We start from the raw sequence: 23,068 nt of genomic DNA on the forward strand, positions 1-23,068 counted from the left end.
TTTTAGAGGAATATTGAGGAAGTATATTCATAGCTGTACATTATTTGTTTTATTTTTAAGGGGTATAAGAGCCTCCTTTTCTTGTTCTCTCTGTTTGGACCTTCTTAAAATTAACAAGTTGTTTGAATTGTTCATTGATATTTTTGCGGTAGGTGTGTCAGGAAGGCAGAGACTTGTACGGAGGACATCGTATCTAAGAGCGACGGGATCGGACGGGGAAGAGGAAGAGCACGGCGACTCCGGGAGTGTCACCTCATCTCAAGAAGGAGATAGACCATCAAGAGAGTAAGTTAACACCGAGAGGTTTCAAGTAGTCAAGTACAGTGTCAATAGGTGTTTGTTGGGTGTTAGTGATAGGTGTAATTGGTTCGGGAAGAGGAAGAATGCAGAGACAATGGGAGTGTCATGTCATCTCAAGAAGGAGATAGACCATCAAGAGAGTAAGTTGATACTGAACGGTTTCAAATAGTCAAGTACAGTGTTATTAGGTGTTTATTGGGTGCTAGTTTTAGATGTAATTGGTTGGGGAAGGGAAGAGGAAGAACACTATAGGCTCAGGGAGTGGCACTTCTTCTCAAGAAGAAGAAAGACCATTATCGAAGAGAAATTGATACTGAGCGATTTATAGATGTTTGTTGGGTGCTGTCAGTTGGTTAGAGAAGAGGAAGAAAGAAGGACTGTCAGGTCATTCCAAGGAGGGGATAGACTATTAAGGCAGTATTAAAGTTATAAGACCTAAATTTTTATCTCGTTTTTCTTTTTGCACCACCAGGAAGATAACTCCGAAGCGAAATGCTAGCATTCGGAAGCTGAAGTCCTTCTTTGGAGAAGGAACACCCAAGATAGTGGAAGCGCAACAGACACGAAGGCCGTCTATGGTTGATTTACTTGGCAGTGGACCCGTTGCTAAAGAAGGGCCTCTTAACATCAAGGTATGTACTACAGTGAAACCTTTCTATAGTGGCCACCCAAGGGAAGATCGAAATATGGCCTTTATAGACAGGTGGCTGCTATAGACGGGTTCTTCCACACAATAATCTGCCTCCTTGGAAATCAGGTTTTATTGGTAACTATATGCAGGTGGCTGCTATAGACAGGTTCTTATCCACACAATCTGCCTCCATGGGGATCAGTTTTAGTAGTCACTAAAGGCAGGTGGCTGCTATAGACAGGTTCTTATACACACAATCTGCCTCTATGGGGATCAGTTTTAGTGGTCACTATAGGCAGATGACTGTTGTAGACAGGTCGCCACTAACATTTACAAATTTACTGATAAAGGCAGAATCTACCTTGCCAACAAGTTGATATGAACTATTAAAAAGATACAAATCCAGATGATCAATGGCATCGATATGTCTTAATTTTCCTTTTTGGCTCATATCCTCCTTCTTGCTGAATTCGGCCATTACTGTATATGCTTCATTTTTCGAGAACATATACACTGTAATTTGCCTGAAATTGGAAAAGGTCTGTCACACAATTTTACACACATATCTCATGCAGGCAGAGTAATATGAGAGTACATGGACCGTCAGCAGGCTTGATGTTACAAAATACTGATCTGTTCCTTTAATACTGGATGCAAGCCAGCAATGACTTCACATAAATAAAAATTTCCCAAGTCTAGACCTTGAACATTCCATTCTGTTTTCCATGACAGAGTGATGAAAGTTAACAAATCAGAATGAGATCAAGAGGGCCCAGGGTATTTCTTTCTAGTTAATTATGGATGTGCAATTGACCAGTATTGGCATTGTGGTAAAGTTACTGCTTTGGTTCAAGTCTTTCTGATTTTGAGTAGGGTTTCTTTTCTGATCAAACATACATCTTTATTTTATTTATGTATTTAAAAAAATGAAAATTATGATATTGATAACATGATGCATGTCAGAAATGCCTTGACATTAATGATGAAACTTCCTCAGCCTTTAACATTGCATCGTTTCGAGACTGAATACTTTATCGTTATGAGTTTCGATTGTTGTTGATGATTACAGCTGGCTCCCAACCGATCATGGAAACCTGTATGGGCTGTCCTCAAGGGACAGGTCAACAAACTTTTCTTGATGAAGGAACAGAGGGACCCATCGCAGGTGTGTATTGTATACAGATATTCACAATTGTTTTGTGGGCCTGATTGAAAGGCGAGAGTCGGAATTATAGTGATGGTAATGTTGATGGTGATGATGGTGATGATGATGATGATGGTAGCGATGTTGATGATGGTGATGATGATAATGATGGTGATGATGGTGATGATGGTGATGGTGATGATGGTGATGGTGATATTGATGGTGATGGTAATGGTGATGGTGATGATGATGTTGATGAGATGATGTTGATGAGATGATGTTGATGATGTTGATGATGTTGATGATGATGTTGATGACGGTGATGATGATGATGGTGATGATGATGGTGATATTGATTCAGCAAATCCACTCTGTAGTGTGCATTAGGTTTAGATTAGAGGGATGTATAATATACAAATAAATATTCACGATTGTTTTGTGGGTCTGATTGAAAGGCGAGAGTCAAAATTATAGTGATAATGATGATGATGGTGATGGTGATGAAGATGATGATGATTGTGATGATGATGATAATGATGGTGATGGTGATGAAGATGATGATGATGATGATGGTGATGGTGATGATAATTCACCATATCGAACCTGTAGAGTGCTTAAAGGTGTAATGTGAGAAAGAGGAAGAAACTAAGGGTAAGTCCATCGGGATGGGTCAAAGAAATTACAAGAAGTCCACGTAACGTAGGTATCAATTAAGTTTGCTTCACACTAAAGATCAATTTAGATGGGGGCTCAGATTTGATGTGTAAATTTTATGAGGGTCTCCTTCGTCATCTTTAATCTTGATATCTTTTCTGGATCTGTTGTAGGAGAAATCAATGTTATTACCAATGCTACAATCACATTCATAAATAATTGGCAATAGTTTTTCAGGTCAGAAGTTGCAACACATCATAATGTTAATTAGTAAACCTTTATGGGACACCGTTTTTTTTTTTTTTTTTGCTGTAGTAATCATTGGAAGATATTTGCCAAGTTTGAGTTGTTTTTTTTTAGTTCTGTCACAAAATGGACCCAGTCCTATGCACCGTTAAATCTCATGGACAGAAATAAGTGACAAAAGTAAATGACAATTAGAAATAGGAATCTTTTGATTAAAATGTCTTCAGGTAACATTTCAAAAATTGTGGATAATTTCTTTCTTTGTAAGATGATTTTGTTGAGTATGAATAATTAATCTAATAGATGTGTTGTTAGTAAACGATTGCACTTAAATCTGAATACATGCACATCAGTGATTTTCTTGATACCAATATGAATTGAATAGATTGACGATAGGGATTTAATTTAATTTAATTACTTGAATAATTGAATTTGAGACAATTAAAAACAATTGAAAAAAAGAGAAAATCGCTATACAATTTAAATGAATATTTGGCATTTGGAATTAAAATGGAATTTATGAATATCACTAATTGCTCAATTGGAATGATTCTAAATTCGCTTTAAATGCTATTGATATCCACCATCTTTGACTGCGTGTAAAAGATTTTGATTTGATATCACTTTATTGAAATCACAATAAAGGAAAGAAATTTACAAAGTCAATACAAAACATAATAAAATTAAGATAGGCCCAGGTCATGACACATAACTGTCGATGCAGGGCAATATAGTGTAAAACAATGTACAATTTCAATAAAACAGGTACATAACATAGACATACAGCATATTAAATAAAAATGAAATGTGAAATAATAACAGACTACGTTGGGGTAAATATTAGAGAGAAAAAAAAAAAAAAAAAAAAAAATTTAAGTGATTAGTAAATTGGAATAATTCTAAACCCTGTTTATGCTATTTTTAAACTGCAGTAAACTCCAGGTTTCGCTTGAATTCAGCATGCGTGATCCTGTAAAGTAACAATTTCCTGTATTTGAGGTTTTTCCAGATTACTTGATACTTAACAACCCTTATCTGTTACACATCATACATTCACTGAAATTCCACACGTGCAACCTGTATTGGATGACACACATTTAATAATGCAGAGGGAAGCTTCTTCCTCTTTTCTTTGAATAGTTTGTGAATGGAATGTCATCATGAAGCAGCCCCTTCCCCAAGGCTTTTTAAAGGGGAAGTTCACCCTGAAGAAAACTTTGTTGTAAAAATAGCAGAAAAAATAGTAAAAAATATTGGTGAAGGTTTGAGGAAAATCCGTTAAATAGTAAGAAAGTTATTAGAGTTCAAAATTTTGGATTTGTGACGTCATAAACGAGCAGCTGCCCCATGTGTTATGTAATATAAAATGCATGAATTTCAAATTTTGTATGGTTCCTGATGACTTAATTTTGTTTTCTTTTCATGATCGGGTGTGAAATGATTTGTCTATTGATATACAAAAGTTGCAGTGAAAACCATTTTCAATTTTTAGAGAAAATGACATTTCATTGATTTTTTACTATTGGCTGTGTAGGAATGCTGCTCGCATATGACGTCACAAATCAAATAATTGAAATTCTAATAACTTTTCAATTATTTGATGAATTTTTCTCAAACCTTCGGCAATATTTTTTATCATTTTTTCTGCTATTTTTACAATAAACTTTTTGTCAGGGTGAACTTCCCCTTTAATAAAGAAAGTGTTGGGGGAAGTGGGGGGGGGGGGGGTGGAGTGGAGTGGAGAGGATAGGAGCGTGGAAGGGAGGGAAGGGTGGGAAAGTAATAGAGACAATGAAATACATGCTTAATTTACCTTCATATTGCAATGCTACAGTGTGTACAAGTCCATACAAGAAAAAGACCGAAATTCTTTTTAATTTTCAAATTCTTTTCATGATATTAGGCTGAGAGAAAAAACATTAATCACTGTATTAAATCCAGTCAACCCTTGTGATAGTTGTGAATCTCACCTACTTTTATATTTTCATTCCATTTTGAAGAAAATATGGCGAACAGATGCTAATTTTGATTTCAGATTTATGGGCCTATTGATACATGTATATTTATATAATTTTTTTTTCAAAAATAAAGAAAAAAAAGCTGAATAGTGAGGTCTGGACAACCCTCAATCTTCAGTTAACTTGTGTCATGCATGCCTACGACTCTATGTCTTATACGAGGAGTCTCCACTACATGCACAATGAAAAAAAAAGATTTCATAGGTCACACCGTACAGATATGTATTTTAAAAAAGACCAAAAGCAAAATCAATGAAAAATACAAACTAACCAGCCCTAATTATGTGGGGTTTTTTTTGTCCGACTTAAAATCCTTGTAAAGCTCTTTAAGAACCAAACTTCTCTTTTAAAAGAAGAAGCAATCATCATGAAACAAGAGTTCACAGCATGTGGAAAGGAAAGAGGAAATGATGACAGGAAAACAGTGCGGATGAGATAGGATATGAAACCATATTTTTATATCATAGAACCCAATAACTTGTGCAGAACCTTTTCTTTTATAACCATTTCCTGCTGCTTCACATTAGATCGTCACGTTTTATGTTTCTTGCGATGTATTTGCTCATGATCTCAATTGATCTACCGTTGCGTTGTGGGTGGATGTGCTCATGATCTAGTTTTAATTGGTCTGTCATAGGTATGCAGTGCGAGTGCCTATGCAGCTAATGGGGATCGGACAAAGAAGGCTGTCCATGAATTCTGGAGAAACGGTAGTTTTTAATTTGGTTTCCAAGATGGACAGCAACTTCATTATGGTTTTCGAGATGAACATTAATTGATTAATGATGGTTTAAGAGATGCGTGCCATTCAGATATGAATGCATGAAGACCCTGAATATCACCGGGCAGAAGTAGTGATTCTGTCTTGAACAAGGTTCTGAGGACAGAGTATTTTTTAGGTGAAGACAGCTGACAGTTCCATACGTCATCAGTTAATAGCATAATCCTTTTGTCCATACATGTACTCTTGATGCATTTTTAAATCTGTTGTATCAGAATTATGGCAATGCTGCCAACCTCATATTGTCTGAAAACAGTCACTTACTTGTGTAGAAAAGTCTTTCAACGCAAAAGAAAGTTGCCTCTTGTGTCATAACTCTACATTGGAGCTTATTTGGTGCTGTTCTCTAACTTTTTGAGATACACGGTTTTAACACATCAGCGGCAATGAATTATGTAAGGAATCAAGGACTTTGAAGATAAAGAGGAGGAACTTTTTGTGAAAGAAACCCATGGTGTAGTGTAACTTCTCTTTTATAGATACTATAACTTTGAACTTTGACCTCTAACGTTTGACCTTTGTTCTTTGTATAGCACCTTGGCCTCCTTGATCAGCCCATCAGTTTGAATGGATCCAATGTTGACATCGCCTATGATTACACCAAGAAGAAGAAGAATGTCATCCGTCTTACAAGCGTTTCCGGAACCACCTACTTGCTCCAGGTTAGTAAGATTATGTCTTTGAATTCAAAATGATAAGTATTAATTGTTATTATTCTAATTTTTTTATAAGTTGGGGTAGAGTCTGATGCTTGAATATTCACATGACTTCTTATCACGAACTATTGGTCATCAAAGTTTAGTCAGACCGTTGCCCAACTTCAATATCAAATTTAATTGCTATAGGGTGCGTTTATGCTACCTGTGCAAAGGCAGAATAAGTGTGATTGTAATCATTATCACTGATCATAATCACACTTTTACTTGCTTCTGTTTTCAAGTTGCGTGCTATATCGACCTGGGAGGAGATGTCCAGTTGGGGCAAGAACTTTTTCGAAATGATTATTACCTTGTTATTTTGCACCCTTGATTAAACCGGAAACATGTACATGTATATTATGACTTAGGAATTTTTGTTGCATTTGTGGCTCCATCAAAACTATATTTTTGGAGAAATGGAGATTGTAAACCCATCTTTTTTGCGAGTTTACGATCTTGTGTTAATGGTCAGTGCTGAAATGAAAATGAGATAGAATGCAACTAAACAAATGGTAACAATGGCTGATTGTGATGTGAAAATATGAAGTATTAACACATCTGTTGCAGTCCAAAATTTATTCAATAATCAAATATATTTTCAAAGATGCTTATGAAATGATTGAACAAAAGTAGACTTGCTAAATATAACTTGAACAGAAAGCCATGCAGAATAAAATCTAAATTTTCATGATGTAATTCATATCCTTTTCCTTTGTACACAGGTTAGTGACACAGAGACGATGCTTGCTTGGATTAAAGTGATTCAGGAAAACAATGATCCTCAGGAAGGGGTAAGTAATCTCATCATTCTGTCCCTAATAGAATATAATGTTGGCTCATACAGCAGGGGAAAAAATTACATGGGGGCTCGGGGCAATTTCTCCCCCAAAATGCTAAAAAAGAGCCCTTAAAAACAACAAAAAAGAGCTCTTGAAAATCCCCTTTCACTGCAGTGTTGAAGCATATCCAATGTCGCTGATTTGGGCAGTTTTTTGTGAAAGTAGGCCCCGTAAATAAAGCAAACATATATTTTTTGCCTGTTACACAGTCAGGTGTAAAAACCTTCTGTATAATTTGTATTATGTTGATGGTGATTTGGAGCATATTTGAGTTTTTATATGTTCTCATATTTTTTGTTGATATCGTTTCTAACATTCAAGAAAAGTAGATTACTTTAAAGATAAATGCTAGTTGTGGTAAGGATCTCAAAATGACTTTTTACAGAATCCAATATAATGACCACCCAAGTGTCTGTTTGTATAAATAAAAAATGTGTGCCAAAGAATTCTGGAAGAAATTCTGTAATTGCTGAGAAATCAGCAAAATAAGCGTGGATTCGATCACTTCCGTCGGGTCTTTATACCAGCAATAATAATATACACTGTCCCACGTATGCCTATCTGTTGGCGATCTTCAGTGTGTTCGCTTTTCAGCTTAGAATTTATAATTTCACAAAGTTCAGTTTAAGTAAATTTACCAGATCTAGATCCTACGATATAGTAATACTTAACCTTGGTTTTACAGACTTTCTCACGAAATCAGTGTTTTACTGCAACTACTTTCATTTAGCTTTAACATATTTGCAGTAAAAGAGAGGAGATACATGATGTATGTAAGAGTATGACAAGAGAGGGAGGGGTTTATGTATACCATGTCCACTGATTTAAGTAGACCAACTGGTTGTAGATCAATTGAATAAACCATAGTGAAGAGGGACACAAGGGACAGGGTATATTGAGAAGGAGACGAATTGAAGTCTGGTTTAATATGGCATGGTCTAACTCTGTGCTAAAATTATGGGAAGCCGAATGTATAACCTTTGTTAACATGGTATGTTTTGAAGAATCTGATATAATATTGTATATGCCATTATGATCCATAGAGGATACTGCCTTGATTTGTATATTTTGTGTTGCTAAATTTTATTGTGTTTCATCAATAAATCCTTGGTCATGAGGGAAATAAAAAAAAATTATTGTGATGAAAACTAATTTACTTATTGTTAGCAGACAGTTAGAAATGGTCTGCATCATACAGATGACCTGATAAACCAAACCTGTTCTGTTGGAGATTTATGTCACAGTTGGCTTTCCATAGTTAAACCACAACTTTAGACCAGAGTTCAGAATACCGGCCATAGAGTTTTAGGTGTAAGAGAGAGAGAGGAAGAGAGAGTAAGAAAGGACAGACAGGAAGATGGAAGTGATAGAGAAATTCAAGGGAAACCACAATGAATATTACATGCCAAGAAGAGAGGAAGGCCCCAGTCACACTAGCGATCCCAACTCCAGTCTGACCAAATCTATTCAGTTATTTCCAATGACATACCAATAGTCACTCTGTAGTCTGTTTCATCGGTGTGACTGAAGCAGAAGGGAATCAAGAGAGGAAGGGGGCATAGAAATGGGTCAATGCTTAATGAGCGAAGAGTGAAGGGAAGGGAAGGGAAGATTGATTTGAGGTTCAGGGGCCCGTTGCAGAAAGAGTTGCACTTATTAAAACGCAAGCCAAAAAATCAATCACAAGTCCAAAATGCGTGCTGTTGATTGGTTGAAAATCAAGTTGCGCCAAAATTTTTAGAGTTGCGTTTGATTGCAACTCTTTCTGCAACGGGCTCCTAATCAGGGAAGGGGCTCATAATAATCTGTTATTTTGACCTGGGGCCCATCTTACAAAGAGCTGCGATTGATCCAATCTATCGTAACTATGGAAAGCCAGCAACATCAACATCTGAAATATGCATGTTTGTTCAAAATACTTTCTGGATATGATGTTTTGACATATATCATTGTTTTCTTGACAATTTTGTGTGTTAGCCTTTGTTTACAAAGGACATTTTGCAAGGTTCATGTAGAAAAAATTACGACACTGATGGATTTCCATAGAGTTACGATTGATTGGATCAATCAGAACTCTTTGTAAGATGGGGCCCTGGTTGGGACACTTATTACCTGTAGATCTTTGTGTATATTTATGAGCACATCAGGGTCCTATGTTGCAAAGAGTTGTGATTGATCCGATCAACCAGATCTATGTGAAAATCATCGTTTTCATAATTTTTCAGAAAGAAAGTTTGCAAAATGTCCCTTAGGAAATAAAGAGGAGCACACTGCATTGTCATAATGATGGATGCATGAATATTTATCTGTATTAGAAAATGTTTTGAACAAATATGCATTTTTAGATGTTGACATTGCTGGCTTTCCGTAGTTGTGGTTGATTGGATCAATCGCAACTCTGTGTAAGACAGAACCCAGATGTCTATAGTGATCTGACAAACTTTCAGATCCTTTAATGGTCTCACTCAATTCCATAGAGATTGTACTATTAGGGCATAGAAAATAAATTCAACCACATAATTTATCTACCCTGTGAATGAATTTACCACAAAGCTTGTTTCTTTTTGCTGAAATCCCCTTGAAACAGTTCATGAAATTGCGACAATATACAATAAACTCCCAATCACAATATTCTGTTCCTTTTCAAATTTCACTTGGAAATGTTTACCATACAATTTGTCATACTGTGATCTGAAAACCTATTTCCCAGTGCTGTGGTTCATAGCTCGTGGAAGCCATGGGTAGTTGGACAGTTTGCAAAAACCTGATAGCTTCCCAATACCAATATTCTCTTCAGTATTACCTGAACGTGCTGAATGTAACTAGATGACTGTTGATACATGATGTAGTATGGTATTTCTCAGTCCCTCATTTCCCCATATGGTGGTTTCATAGCAAATGGATATTGGTTACAAATCATCAAACAGGTGACTATGTCAGAGGGTTTGGTCACTTGGCAGAAAAACGGTTGTTTCCTTACATTTGGCTAACGAGGTCAGATCTGCCATGATTTTGTGCTTCCTAGTACTGCTGTGTTGAACATAGAAACGCCCACCGGTTGATTACTACATCTTGTCCTCATCGCTTCAGGTGGTTGTGGTATTGCCCTTCCTGGGGTGTAGTTATTGTCTTTCCTGTACAAATAATGTAGCACTTCTCGAGACATGTTTTGCTAAAGTTCGGAACCTCACCATGGTCAGTTTCTTGGAAAGTTCCACTGATTCACTCTAGTTTTTCTTCATAGACTCGTTATTAGCGACAACAATGCTGCCATGGGAATATTCTCAGTGCTGGGCGGTGTGTTTAATTGTTTGTACAACATTAAAAAAGGTTCATGTTAAAGGTACTGTTCCATACATCCTGTGGTTAAAAAAAAAGTATGTCTGGTTGATTGTTCCTTTATGGCCTGGTTTATCATCACAGTTAAACCCTGAACATAAAAAGGTATGAAGCTTTGGGCCACTAATATGCTTTTTATACTGCACATATTTTCCTTTAGATCCTTATCCCCACCAATTCCCATGGTTAAGCTTAGCCCAATTCATTTTTACAGAAATTTACACTATGTTTTACTTAAATTTTAGAAAAGTGGGCTGGCATGGTAAATAGTATGGTACTATCTGGTCCTCAAAAAGCAGGTTTAGCCGGCTTATCACGGTGCTAGCGCCACAATTGTAGTGCTATTAGAGATGCAGTGTGAAACAAAACCGGGCTAAGGAAAAGTGGGGCTAAGCATTTATCACAGAAGTCAAAATTGCACGTTAATCATGCTTTGGTGGCAAAATCATCAATACTCATGAGCTGTGGGATAGTCCGGGGTTAGGCATTAACTCCGGGTAAGCAAATAGTAAGGGGTTAAGAAAGACAGTGTGAAACTAACAAATAAGAAAGTATGGGGTTAAGGAAGGAAAGTATGGGGTTAAGGAAGGATAGTATGAGGTTTAATAAGGAAATGCAGTGTGAAAAGCATATAACAGTTAACAGTTCAACCTTGGACTACATATTGTTGTAGCAGACATGTAGATTGGTTTAGGAAAGTATGGGGTTTTAAACAATTTTCAGGTTCTGGTATACATGTACATGTACATTCATCATTTCTTCCATGGACTGAGTGATGTGTACAGTTGTTTGGCATACAGCCATTTAATATGATATTACTGTTTACTTCCTTCTTTATACTTCAATTTTTCCAAAACAAGTACATGTTCCTTTAAAAATTTTCTTTCTGTATTGTCGGCCCTATATAGCCGGATCAATCTGATTTTTGTTGCCCATTTTGGGGGGAGTAACCTTCATTTGTTTGTATGATGATTTATTTATGACAATTTATGACAATGTTCTTTTGAAGCCTTACGGTGTAGAATGATTGGCTTTTATTTTTTCATTTCACAATATGCTTGCTTTTCTTTCAATAAATGTTGGCACGTTGCTTTTTAAAATTCAAGTAAATGTATCGAATGTAAACAGAGATGGATTTATCATCTTCAGAAGTACTGCGAACTTGGCAATTTGCTTGGTAAAAATAGCAATGTTATCTTTCCAACTTGTTGCCAATTTATAAACTCCAGTGATCAACTGATCATTTTGCTTCACTTTTTACAGCAAAAAGTGGGAACAGTATAGCACTTTTTTTCTTATCATTCATGTATTCTACTTTGGTGTGGTTTTTAATGCTCTGCTCGAAATGGTATTACATGTAGGCTATTAATTGTGGTCAACTCCGTTGGTTAATATTTGTTGATTATTGAAATAAAATCTGTTTCACAGTCAAAGAGGAAGAGGAAGACAAAAATATTGATTTTATCAAGTAAGGACATCCTGTTATGAAACATGAATTTTGTAAAAATTAATGATTAAATGTAGACATACATGTACCAATGGAAATGCATGTACCTACAATAAATCAAAAGCTTAGCAATTCTCCTAGTACACCAAGACAAAATCCCAACCTTACAAGTATTTTGTGTTGATAATGTCAAAAAAGAAATTGTCAGATAAAATGCATTTTTAGAAGTACTGTATATGAGCACTGCATTAACAAATATTCACGAAATTCTACTCTAATATCAGTAGACTTTCATGAGTATTTGTTTTATCAGAAAACTTTCTTCGGCGTTCCCAGCCCATCAGGGAGATATCAGTGATATTCATTTTATCAAAGGAATAATGTATGTTAATTATGTAGATACACTTTTACAGTAGGTAGTTTGAGCACTTAATACAGATAACCCTATAGAATCTCTATCTCTATTTGACCTCATTATAGAAACTTCCTTTTAAGTGTTATTTCTCATTTTTTTTCTGATATGGAGACAGTCGTAATCTTTTCTTTGTGATGTGCGTGATATGAGTAAAGCTTGTTGAATTAATTGCACTTCCTCCCATATTGAAACTGATAGTTTCAATTACAATTAGCTTTGGCAATGATGTGTAAATTTCAGTGGCTTCTATACATTGAAGAGTTCTTTAAATATGGAATATACATGTGGAATTTACTCCTTGGTGTTTTATTGAAGTCTTTTTTTTCAGATTTGAATGTTAAAGTACATTGTTGAAGGTTTTGTTGATAAAAAATTGAATTGTGTTCCTGCCACACATGAAAAATCATTAACAATGTGTTAAGATATGATCTGACAAAGTTACATGCAAGCAACATTTTTTTTTTCAGACTCAATGAAAAACATGGTCTCCGTTTTGTTACCAAATGTGCATGACATGTATCAGTTATCAAAACATTGCCAAATGTTGTGCATATTCATTCACTTGTCATGATTTTTCTTTAATATTGAGAGAGGAGTCAGCATCAATATTAATGCCATGAGTTTGTTTTACATGTATGCATCTTTTGTCAAAGAAAGTGCCCCCCCCAAAAAAAACACCTTATGAATTATATGAAATGTACACAGATGACTGGCAAAAAATATAGTTTCCTACTATAAAAGCCCCCATATAGTATGTTCCGATAATTTCAAGCTGTGTATCTGGCACTTGAAACATTTGTGCTTGGTAAACTCTGTTTAATGTTGGTGACCTGTTTTCACTGAAACTTAAATAAATGTTAACAGCCCTTTCCATGTTTGTGTATTAAAATGACTTGTATGTTGCAAGAATCATTTCAAGGTTTTCCCCCTCTCTAAAAGTTTCTTGGTTGTTGGTTGGTACGATATAGTACAGTGTAGGAGGGAAGGAAGTAATGAATTTCTATGTGGAACGTCATATATAGTGACGTACGTGGGTGACCACTTACACTTTAGACTCGTCGGAACATCATACACGTTTGTTTTTAATAGTCATACCCACATCGTCCAGTGTAGTACTGCTGCAGTGTACCCGGTGATTGTAAACACTTCTGAATTTGAAATGACTGTTCGATATCTGTTGACCTTAAAGATTTTGGATGTTACATGTACGTGGAATAGAAGCACAAAAGTCTATTTTAATCTTAATTGTGCATGTACATGTAAGTATATTTTGTTAATAATTGTGTCAGTAAGTATGAATCATTTGGCTGTTGTGTATCACACAGAGTATCAAGCAATTGCTTTGTGAAATCATTATGGTAGTAGGGTCTATGGTGAAATGGAGCAAAGATAAAAATGCCAACAATCCATTTTCACATCCAATCATGATTTTTTTTATGCTGACAAAGTAATTTTCTCATTCAGGCTGCTCAGTGAAGTTATTTCTCCCCTCTTTTTGAATTTGAGAGAAACCTTATTTACATGTATCCTGGGGAGAATTTCATCAACATTTTTGTCCGACAAGTTGTTAGATCTGACAACTTCCCTTGATTTTGATTGGCTGAGAAGCACTGTTCCTATGGTAACTGTCGGATAAAACAGGACTTGTCAGATGGAACGTCTGACAAGTCCTTTCATGAAATGCTCCTCAGGTCACAGATGCTTGTTTTTGCTTTTGGGTGTATCAGGGCTGGGGTGTATCTTAAAATGTGTATTACATGTAGTAGAATGTAATTAATAGACAATAGGACATTTATACCAACATTAAACTTTGGTGGGCCTACATTTTAAGATTTGAGTTTGACTGAGTTTCACAGGTGAGAACATGTAGGCCTCTAGCTTTATTTGCTATAACCTTGATATGGCAACTCGAGTGCCATGACATTTACATAATATGTCCCTTGTGTCATGTACATGTAGGTGTAAGCCCATTATGAGTTGAATGTCACACTGAATGTCACATACCATGCTACTAATGACTCTGATGGGGCCAGTCGGTGTGACCTGATCCCATTACTATGTCAACAATTCAATCCATGACATGGCCGTAGGCCAGGCTAAGTACATAATACATCCCCTTGCCTTGTTGTTCACTTGTGCTCATTACATCATAACATCTCCTTCAGGGTACACGACTGAGCAGCATCCTTTGGGGGTTTAGAAGAAGATCCTGGAGTGCACGCTGTTGCTTGAGTCTTCTCTCTATTAATGTTTTATTTGGAGATCTATAACAATTAAGGAGAGCACTCTGTTGCTTCATTGATTGGTCCTTGTGGTCTTGAATCTTCAGCTACTGGAGATAGTGGTTGATTTAAATCCACATAGCTTGATTGATTGTTAATATTCATTACAAAGGAACATCGTCATCATAGTTTATATACTTCTCAAAATTACGTTGAAAAACAGAACAAGGAAGCGGTAGTTCACACAGTGTTTATTCAATCCCTGTTCCTTGAGATTTTATTACGTAGGAAGTCGGTTACTTCAAGTTGAACTGCTTGTTCATCACTCTGACTCTTCAGAAGCAAAGATCTTCTATCATCATGGGGATTCTCCCATCGGGACAAAATGAGAAGAACGAAGGAGTATAAACTTTGTGTATAGGGTCCTTGTTTCTTGAGTCTTTGCTACTGTTGTTGCTGTGACAGGAAAAGTCTATAAAAAGAATGGACAAAGTATATCTGGTTGTTTGTATTTAAAAAAAATTGCATTATGGTTGTCTCTGAAGTCTAAAGTATTAATCTGTTGATGCTTTTTTCCATTTTCTACACCTTCAGTACTTGCACCTTTGGAGATGATTTGAATGAAAAAATGAAGTGAAAAAAATTACAGCAGTGAAGCAATGTGTATTATTGACTCATAGAATGTTAAATTGTGTGGTTAATCAGTGTGTGTTAGAAACATGAAAAATTACCACACATTGTCCCCATTTTCCTGCACATAACTTTCTTTGTAAACAACAGGGCATAACAAAATCTTGAAATTTTCCTTACAGATACCATAGTCACGGTGAATTACTTCAATGATTTAAATTTGTTTTCAATCTGAGCCTTGTTTCATAACAAATGCATAATTTCTATAACAAGTTTACTGTCAGCCAGTCATTTAATAATTTAAGTAGCTTTAAACTTTTATTGCAAATTTGTAATCATAACAAGTTTTATGAAACTGTCCCCTGGGGTGTCAAGAGGAAACAATATAAAAGTTGTAAGTTCCTGAGATTCTCTCTCAAAATACCATGATCATGTCTAATCTCTTGAGCTCCTTTTTCTTTCGTTTTTCATGAACAGGAGAAAGAGAACAACTTACTGCAGCTATTAGACAAACCTAACAAGGGTGAGACGCAACCTACTCACCAAGGCAAGGTGCCTTCACCGAGTTCTTACAGGAAGAAATTCTTCAAGTCTGTAACCTCACCAGGCACACAGCCCAAGCCAAGACCAACAGCTAAAGGTTAGTACATGTGACCAACCACCACAGAACCCACAAAAAGTCTCCCTTCTGAAAGATGAGGTTGTAAGCTATTTAAATTGCTGTATACTCATTTACATGTAAGTGGATGTCTTACCACTACCAACCCCACAAAAAAGGTCTTCAGTTATGAAATTTTGGTTATCCATTCTGAAAGAGCAGATCCTTTAAAGATAAATTCCAGTTTTGGTAACGATCTCAAAATGACTTTTTACACAATCCAATATAATGACCACCGAAGTGTCTGTTTGCATGAAAAAAAAATATGTGCCAAAGGATTCTGGAAGAAATTGTGTAATTGCTGAGAAATAAGCACAATAAGCGCGGATTCGGTCACTTCCGCCGGGTCTTTATTCCAGCAATAATAATACACTGTCCCACGCGTGCCTATCTGTGTTGGTGATCTTCAGTGTGAACGTTTTTCAGCGTAGATTTCAAGATTTCACAAAGTTCAGTTTATGTAACTGTACCAGATCTAGATCCTCGATGATATTCTGACAATTAAGCCTGGTTTTACAGACTTTCTCATGAAATCAGTGTTTACTGCAACTACTGGCATTTCTCTTTAAAGCTAATGACCTGCAGCTCAGTACCAAATGGATGATTCTAACCTACTTAACCAAAAAGAAGAATATTCAAGTCTATAAATTGTTCAATTTGAGAAAAAGAAGGATTTAATTTTACAAAGTCTATTGAAGCTCACTATCACTCTTTCAATATTACGCTAAGGTGAGCAAAATAGAGAAGATCAGAAGTTTTTTGTTTTTTTTTCAGGGAAGGAGCAGGCAGATTACCCCTAAATTGCTCTATTTGTTTCACTCTGTAGGGGATATGCACTTGGTAAAGTTATTCGTTGAATTATTCAGATATTAAAGCATTCAATTTTCAAATTGGAGTGTTTGCTTCAGCATTACATTAACCTGATATCCTATATCATTTTGTAATCTAGTTAAACAAAGTTTTGGATATATAATGTATAGAGAGCTATTGAAAGCAGATCATATTTCAGCTTTTTGTATGTTTGTATGAATACTTTGATATTGTTTCATTTTGTACAGAGGAAATGCTCGCCAAGGCCAAAGCCAGCCAGAGCTTTGCAGACCGGATGAAAAGGCACATCCGTGGGCGTGGTCGGACAGGTGGCTATCCGTACCCCTTGGATGATCCCATGATCGGCAATGCTACCTTCGGAGTTCCTCTGGAGGAATGCACTCCCTCACAGTCCAATGAGGTAACAATGACCTTTCATTGATTAAAGATAAATGCCAGTTGTGGTAACGATTTCAAAATGAGTTCGTACAGAATCCAATGAAATGACCCCAAAGTGTCTGTTTGTATGAATAAAAAATATGTGCCAAAAGATTCTGGAAGAAATTGTGTAATTGCTGAGAAATTAGCAAATAAGTGGGTCAAGTGCCGGGCTGACATTCAAAGCAATAATAATCCACTGTCCCACGTGCGCTTATCTGTGTTGGTGATCTTCAGTGTGAACGTTATTCAGCGTAGATTTCACAAAGTTCAGTTCAACTGTACCAGATCTAGATCCTCGATGATATAGTGACAATTAAGCCTGGTTTTACACACTTTCTCATGAAATCGGTGTTTACTGCAACTACTTTCATTTATCTTTAACATGTTTGAAACTGGAATACATACTGTGACTCAATATTAAGATTCTATTAAAAAAACATTAAAACTGAAAATATTGAGGTCTTAAATAGGCTAACTTATCAAACTTCTATCAAGAGTTCATTATTTATCATATAACCTCAACAAACCCGGTGAGAAGTATGGGGGGAGTAGGAGGACCTTATTGCAAATCCACATATGTATATGCAACATGTAGATAAAAGAAGCATGGTTATTGTCATGAAAATGTATTATCATGTGCACTGTATACATTGGTATTGGTGTTTTTCCTCAGCTTGTACCGATGGTTATCGAGATCTGTTGTTCCATCGTCGAGGCTAAGGGTATGGACATTGTCGGTATCTACAGAGTTCCAGGCAACAGCGGCGGTATCTCGTATCTCAAAGAAGAGCTCAAGAAAGGAGTGGATGAAATCGATCTTACTGACGAGGTACCATTGATTCAGCTTTTCTTATTAGTATGGGTTGCTTTGATAAATAAATAGCATGGGCCTAGTTTCTTTGAAGTGACGGGTTTTTGCATGGGCAGGCGATTACATTGCCAATATATTATGTTAATCCCTGTTGCTTTTATTGAAGTGTACATATAATTCATCAAACAATTCATCATGTCAACTGCTTTTAACCTTTGCCCTCTTGGACATAGAAGATGCATAATTTATGAAATGTATTTTACACACAAAAAAGGAATATTGAATCTTATTAGGCCCACATGCCTGAATTCATATGATAAACATTTCCCAATCATTCTTCTTAAATGTACATTGTAAAATCCTCATTCATTATATTTGAATCATTTTCTCTTTATAGATGATGGATAATGAATAATAATGATGAATTTGCATTGCAATTCTCTGTTTGAAGCATCTCCACTTATTAATAAAAGTTTAAGCTTCTAACATCTGTTTCTAATATTTTTCTGCTCAATCACAGCGGTGGCAAGATGTGAACGTAATCAGCAGCTTGCTGAAGCTGTTCTTCCGTAAGCTCCCCAACCCCCTGGTGCCCAACAACCAATACAAGGAATTCATCGCAGCCAATCGTCTAGAGGAGCCATCAGAGAGGATGTGGGCTCTACGCAGACAGATCCATAACCTTCCAGATCATCATTACGAAAGCTTCAAATACCTTGCTAACCACCTCAAAAGTAAGTTGGAGGTATATCAAAATGATCCACTATTCAACTGAAGTTGTTTTACAATGTCAGACATTGTCATCAAACCCTTTTCTCTAAATTCAAGCCTTCCAAATGCTCAAATCTGAGACTGAGATATGGGTTAGAATGCAATGTTTTATAGTTGCTGTTTTAAACAAAAATTCAAAATGGCAGATGAAGTCATGGACATATAAAAATGTTTCAGGGTGTTGATCCAACACCTCTTAATTGACAAAGTTAGCATAAAAATAAAATTTGGCAATAAAATCTTACAGGGTTTACTAATATAACTTAAAAGACTACTTTTTATTTGTATGGCATTTTCCTCACCTTTTCAAAAGTGTCTATATGAGTATGACTCTAATGTTGAATGAGATTCCTAGACAGTCGGAGGAACATTTTTTATGAATTGAAATTATACTTCAGTTTGACCTATTCAAATGTACGTGTAATAATAGGCAATTCTTCCCTGTCTGTCATAGGTGTTGCTGCCAATGCGGACGTGAATCGCATGGAAGTCCGCAACCTCGCCATCGTCTTCGGCCCCACCCTGGTCCGCTCCGGAGACGATAGCATGGTAACCATGGTGACCGACATGTCCGACCAGTGCAAGATAGTGGAGAGCTTGATCCTCCACTGTGATTGGTTCTTCAGCGATGACGTGGAGAGCCAGCAGGATGTCCCCAGCGACGCCATGAGGCTGAACAGCTGGGAGAAGAAGAAGGGATCGAGACGGAGGGGAGAGGATGAAGAGGATGGAGGGGGTCACAGGGAGGAAGAGAATGAGATGGATAAGACCGGTCCACTGAAAACATCTTCAATGGGTAAGACACCACTGAACTCTGAAGATAGTTGTCATCTTGCCCACTTCTATAGTTTGGAAAAGCATACCCTAAAGCTTCAAAACAAACTCATATAACAATAGTCAGAAGAGAAATAAATGTTCTAATTTTTTTTTAAGAAATTCACTTCTTCATAATGTCACAGTAGGTAGAGGTAATGATGGATCAGCCCAGGTTAGATAGATGTACAATAAAATTTTGCATGCCATCATTTAATTGCAGAATGGTGGGCCATCTTGTTCAATCTGGCATATCTGCTCCTGCCTAGAGGAAGGGTAATCCTCAAGTTATTATTCTAAAGTTTGACTTTTGAAACCAAAATATGTGTTTTCGGTTTGTCTGTTATACTGCCCAGCAACTTCTTGTGGGAAATGATTTTCTGTTATATGTGTTCTTCAGATGTGATATTTACAGTGTAGCTCACTAGTATATGCCATTCTCATTACCTCTTTACAGAAGATGTCCATCTTGGCGTTAGGAGCCTGTTTACTTCAAAAGACCTCATTCTCTCTGTGAATACTGCTGCTCAGCGAAAAATGAAGTCACCCAACAAGCCTTACTCTCCAGACAAGATGGACACAAGTGAAGTCAAGTACAGAAGACCTAGCCCGGAGCCCCCTCAGCTGCATACCATCAAACTTCATGCACAAGAGTCATTGCGCCTTGCCGTCGGTCAACAACCAATTACAATAGATGTCGGGGATGAGAGGACTTTACTTGCAGCTGGAATTAGGAAGGACGATAACAGCAGCAAGGTTATTCTACGGCAGAACTCGCATGGATCCACAGATTCCAAGTCAAGCAGTGGAAACGATGAAAACCCAAAGGAGATGGAAGCTATGTTTCAAGGTTCTCTCTTTGGTTCCAGCAATAGATCTTATCAAAGGTCCTACTATCAGAATTTCCAGTTTGGTTCTACGCGAGGTAGAAAACTGTCGGACTCGTCAGAAACTAGTCAGTCGTTGAACCTAGAGCAGGAGTTAAAATCCCTGACTAATGCAACAAAGACAGAGACAAAGCGAGACAGCTGGGTGCAGTCAGACTATTCCAAAGAGCGTGAGCGGATAGAGCGTCAGCACGCTGAAGCGTTAAAGGACTTAGAAAAAGAAGATAATACAAATATTGAAGAGTTATTTAAGTCTAGGGACTATCTTAGTGAATTAGCAGCTGTTTCAAATAAGATCATGGACTATACAAGTAAAGGTGTTGAAAGTCCATCTTCAAGTCGGAAGCACTCGCTTGAGAAGTCTTCAGGTAGGGGTCAGTCTAAATCCTCCAATAATAACAACGCATTTGTAGCCAACACTGCACCTAAAGAGGAATCAACCAAGAAACAGCCAAATGAATCGTTTACTTCATCCTTGCACATTGATGAAAGTGACTTTGTTCAGTCTATGAAAGCCACATTTGAAGAACGATTGCAGAGAGTTTTACACCATGAGAGTGAGGACGATTCCTCGCGACCTACCAGTCTCGTCAGTGAGAAAGACACTCATCACCACCCTGATGAACCCAGAGGAATTCATTATAGGAGTAACTCTGTAGATAGGTCTGAAGTCCTGCGACGTAGGTTAGAATCTCCTGCGTCCTCAGGATCAAGCTCGAACACCAATTCTCCTGTAAGGTCAAAGGACAGTAGCAAATCTGCCAAATCCAATGTGACCAAGTCTCCTTCTCGTTCTCCCAAGAAGTGCAGTCGAATTGAAGTCATCCTCACCATGGAGAAGAGAGAAGCGACTCCAACGTCCCTCCGCGACAACATCACCAACAATGCCCAGGAGTTCTCAAAGACTCGTAGAGGATCTGCCAAAGACACTGCGTCCATCAAGGAGAAGAACAGGGAGAAGAGGCATCGGAGACACACTGTCGGTGGTGGTAAAGACATGCAGAAAGCCGTCAGCGAGCACCTTGCTAATGAGGAATCTAAGAAGATCAGTGCGGTGGATAGACTAAAACCATTTGGTAAAGAGAACTTGAAATCCACCTCCAAACCTCAAGACATCAAATCATGGTTAGAGTCAGAACGACATCGCAGCACCAACAGCAGCCCTAATCTCGTAAGCACGGTTCAAGCATCCATCGCAAGGTTGCATGCTCCAGAAACAGACAAACAGAGGAAAGAAAAGGAGCTCCGCAGGAAAAGCACTCCTGTTCTAGGTACAACCGATTTCAACAACGAACCTCACAAACTCTCCAGGATGCCAAGATACTTTGAAATTGAATCATACTTATAGACTGATCGAAGGGTCTTTGTAAATTCAGCTACTGAAATTTTTTACAGTAACCATGACATAATTTATACATATATGTTTATTAGCTGAGGGAGAGAATGTGAGAGAAAAGTTTTATAGATATATATGAAAATATATTCCCTTGGTAAGTTATTCTTGCTTGTTAACCACAAGAGATTTTCCAGTCATAGCTATTTATATGTTAGTGTGTTTTGTCCATTTTTGTCCAGAATGTTTTTATGTAGATTGCTACGAAGTAGCTATACGGGTCTAAGTTATTGACTAAAGCTTCATAATTTTACACAATAAACAGTAAATTCATCTGTCTGTTAGTGTACAGGATATCAGTATTTTTTCTTACAGACTTCTGTACGGTTTTAATGACTAGGGTTTTTTTTTAAAAGAAGCTGGATTAGACAATGAAAGTTGCAAATACTTGAAACTCTAGCTTCAATTTGATGATTGTAAGGACTGTGTCATTCAATGGATGCAGCTCATCACATCAAGGAATGTTACACAAGGAGATATGATCAATATTTTACAATTTATTGTATTTTCCACGTTACAGGGCCCGAACAGTGTAACATCAAAAGAATACAATTAATATGTATGATTTTAATTTTTCTACAGGGTTTACCATCCACTTACTGTTACATTTAATTGTAAAATTGTCACCTAATATGTCACCTAATCACCTAATATGTAGAATTTCTTAACGAAAATCATGATTTTGCAGTTTTACTAGACATATACTAGTATTATATGCTTGGTAAAACTTCAAATTCATGACTTTTGTTGAGAAATTTTATTATCTTTCAGTCACGATGGAATCTGTGTTGGACTGTTCTGCCCTACTTTTGACAAAAGGAAGCAAGTGAAAAATAAACCAAAATTTATTATTTGTTGTGTTCACTCCTGACAACTGATTTCCTATTCAAGGCCAGATAGCATAGAAAAAACACTGATCCTGGATATGAAACGTGGCTGGTCTACCCTCATGCTAATGCATTGGCATTTATGTAAATTACACATCTTGATCTTTTACAGAAAATTGCACTTTTGTTATTTTTTTTTTTGCTTTTTGTTCAAAAAGGGTGATGATAATGAGGAAATTAGTCTCACAGGATTCAATCTTTTATTTGACTTTATGAAGATAGAAACAGTGCAG

General features: G+C 36.8%; 1 protein-coding gene across 1 annotated transcript in view; it reads left to right on the forward strand.

The window, feature by feature from the left end:
- Nucleotides 1-22,611, forward strand: part of LOC121425852 (rho GTPase-activating protein 21-like) — a 41,605-nt gene extending 18,994 nt beyond the window's left edge. Inside the window, 11 exon segments of the mRNA XM_041621932.1 lie at nt 153-285; nt 773-932; nt 2,001-2,096; nt 6,308-6,436; nt 7,195-7,263; nt 15,842-16,004; nt 17,081-17,253; nt 17,947-18,102; nt 18,605-18,818; nt 19,310-19,651; nt 20,126-22,611. Coding sequence (XP_041477866.1) covers nt 153-285; nt 773-932; nt 2,001-2,096; nt 6,308-6,436; nt 7,195-7,263; nt 15,842-16,004; nt 17,081-17,253; nt 17,947-18,102; nt 18,605-18,818; nt 19,310-19,651; nt 20,126-21,903 — 3,413 coding nt within the window. The 3' untranslated portion in view covers nt 21,904-22,611.
- The last annotated feature ends 457 nt before the right edge of the window (nt 22,612-23,068 follow it).

This window comes from Lytechinus variegatus, chromosome 13, assembly GCF_018143015.1.
Source record: "Lytechinus variegatus isolate NC3 chromosome 13, Lvar_3.0, whole genome shotgun sequence".
Taxonomy (NCBI): domain Eukaryota; kingdom Metazoa; phylum Echinodermata; class Echinoidea; order Temnopleuroida; family Toxopneustidae; genus Lytechinus; species Lytechinus variegatus.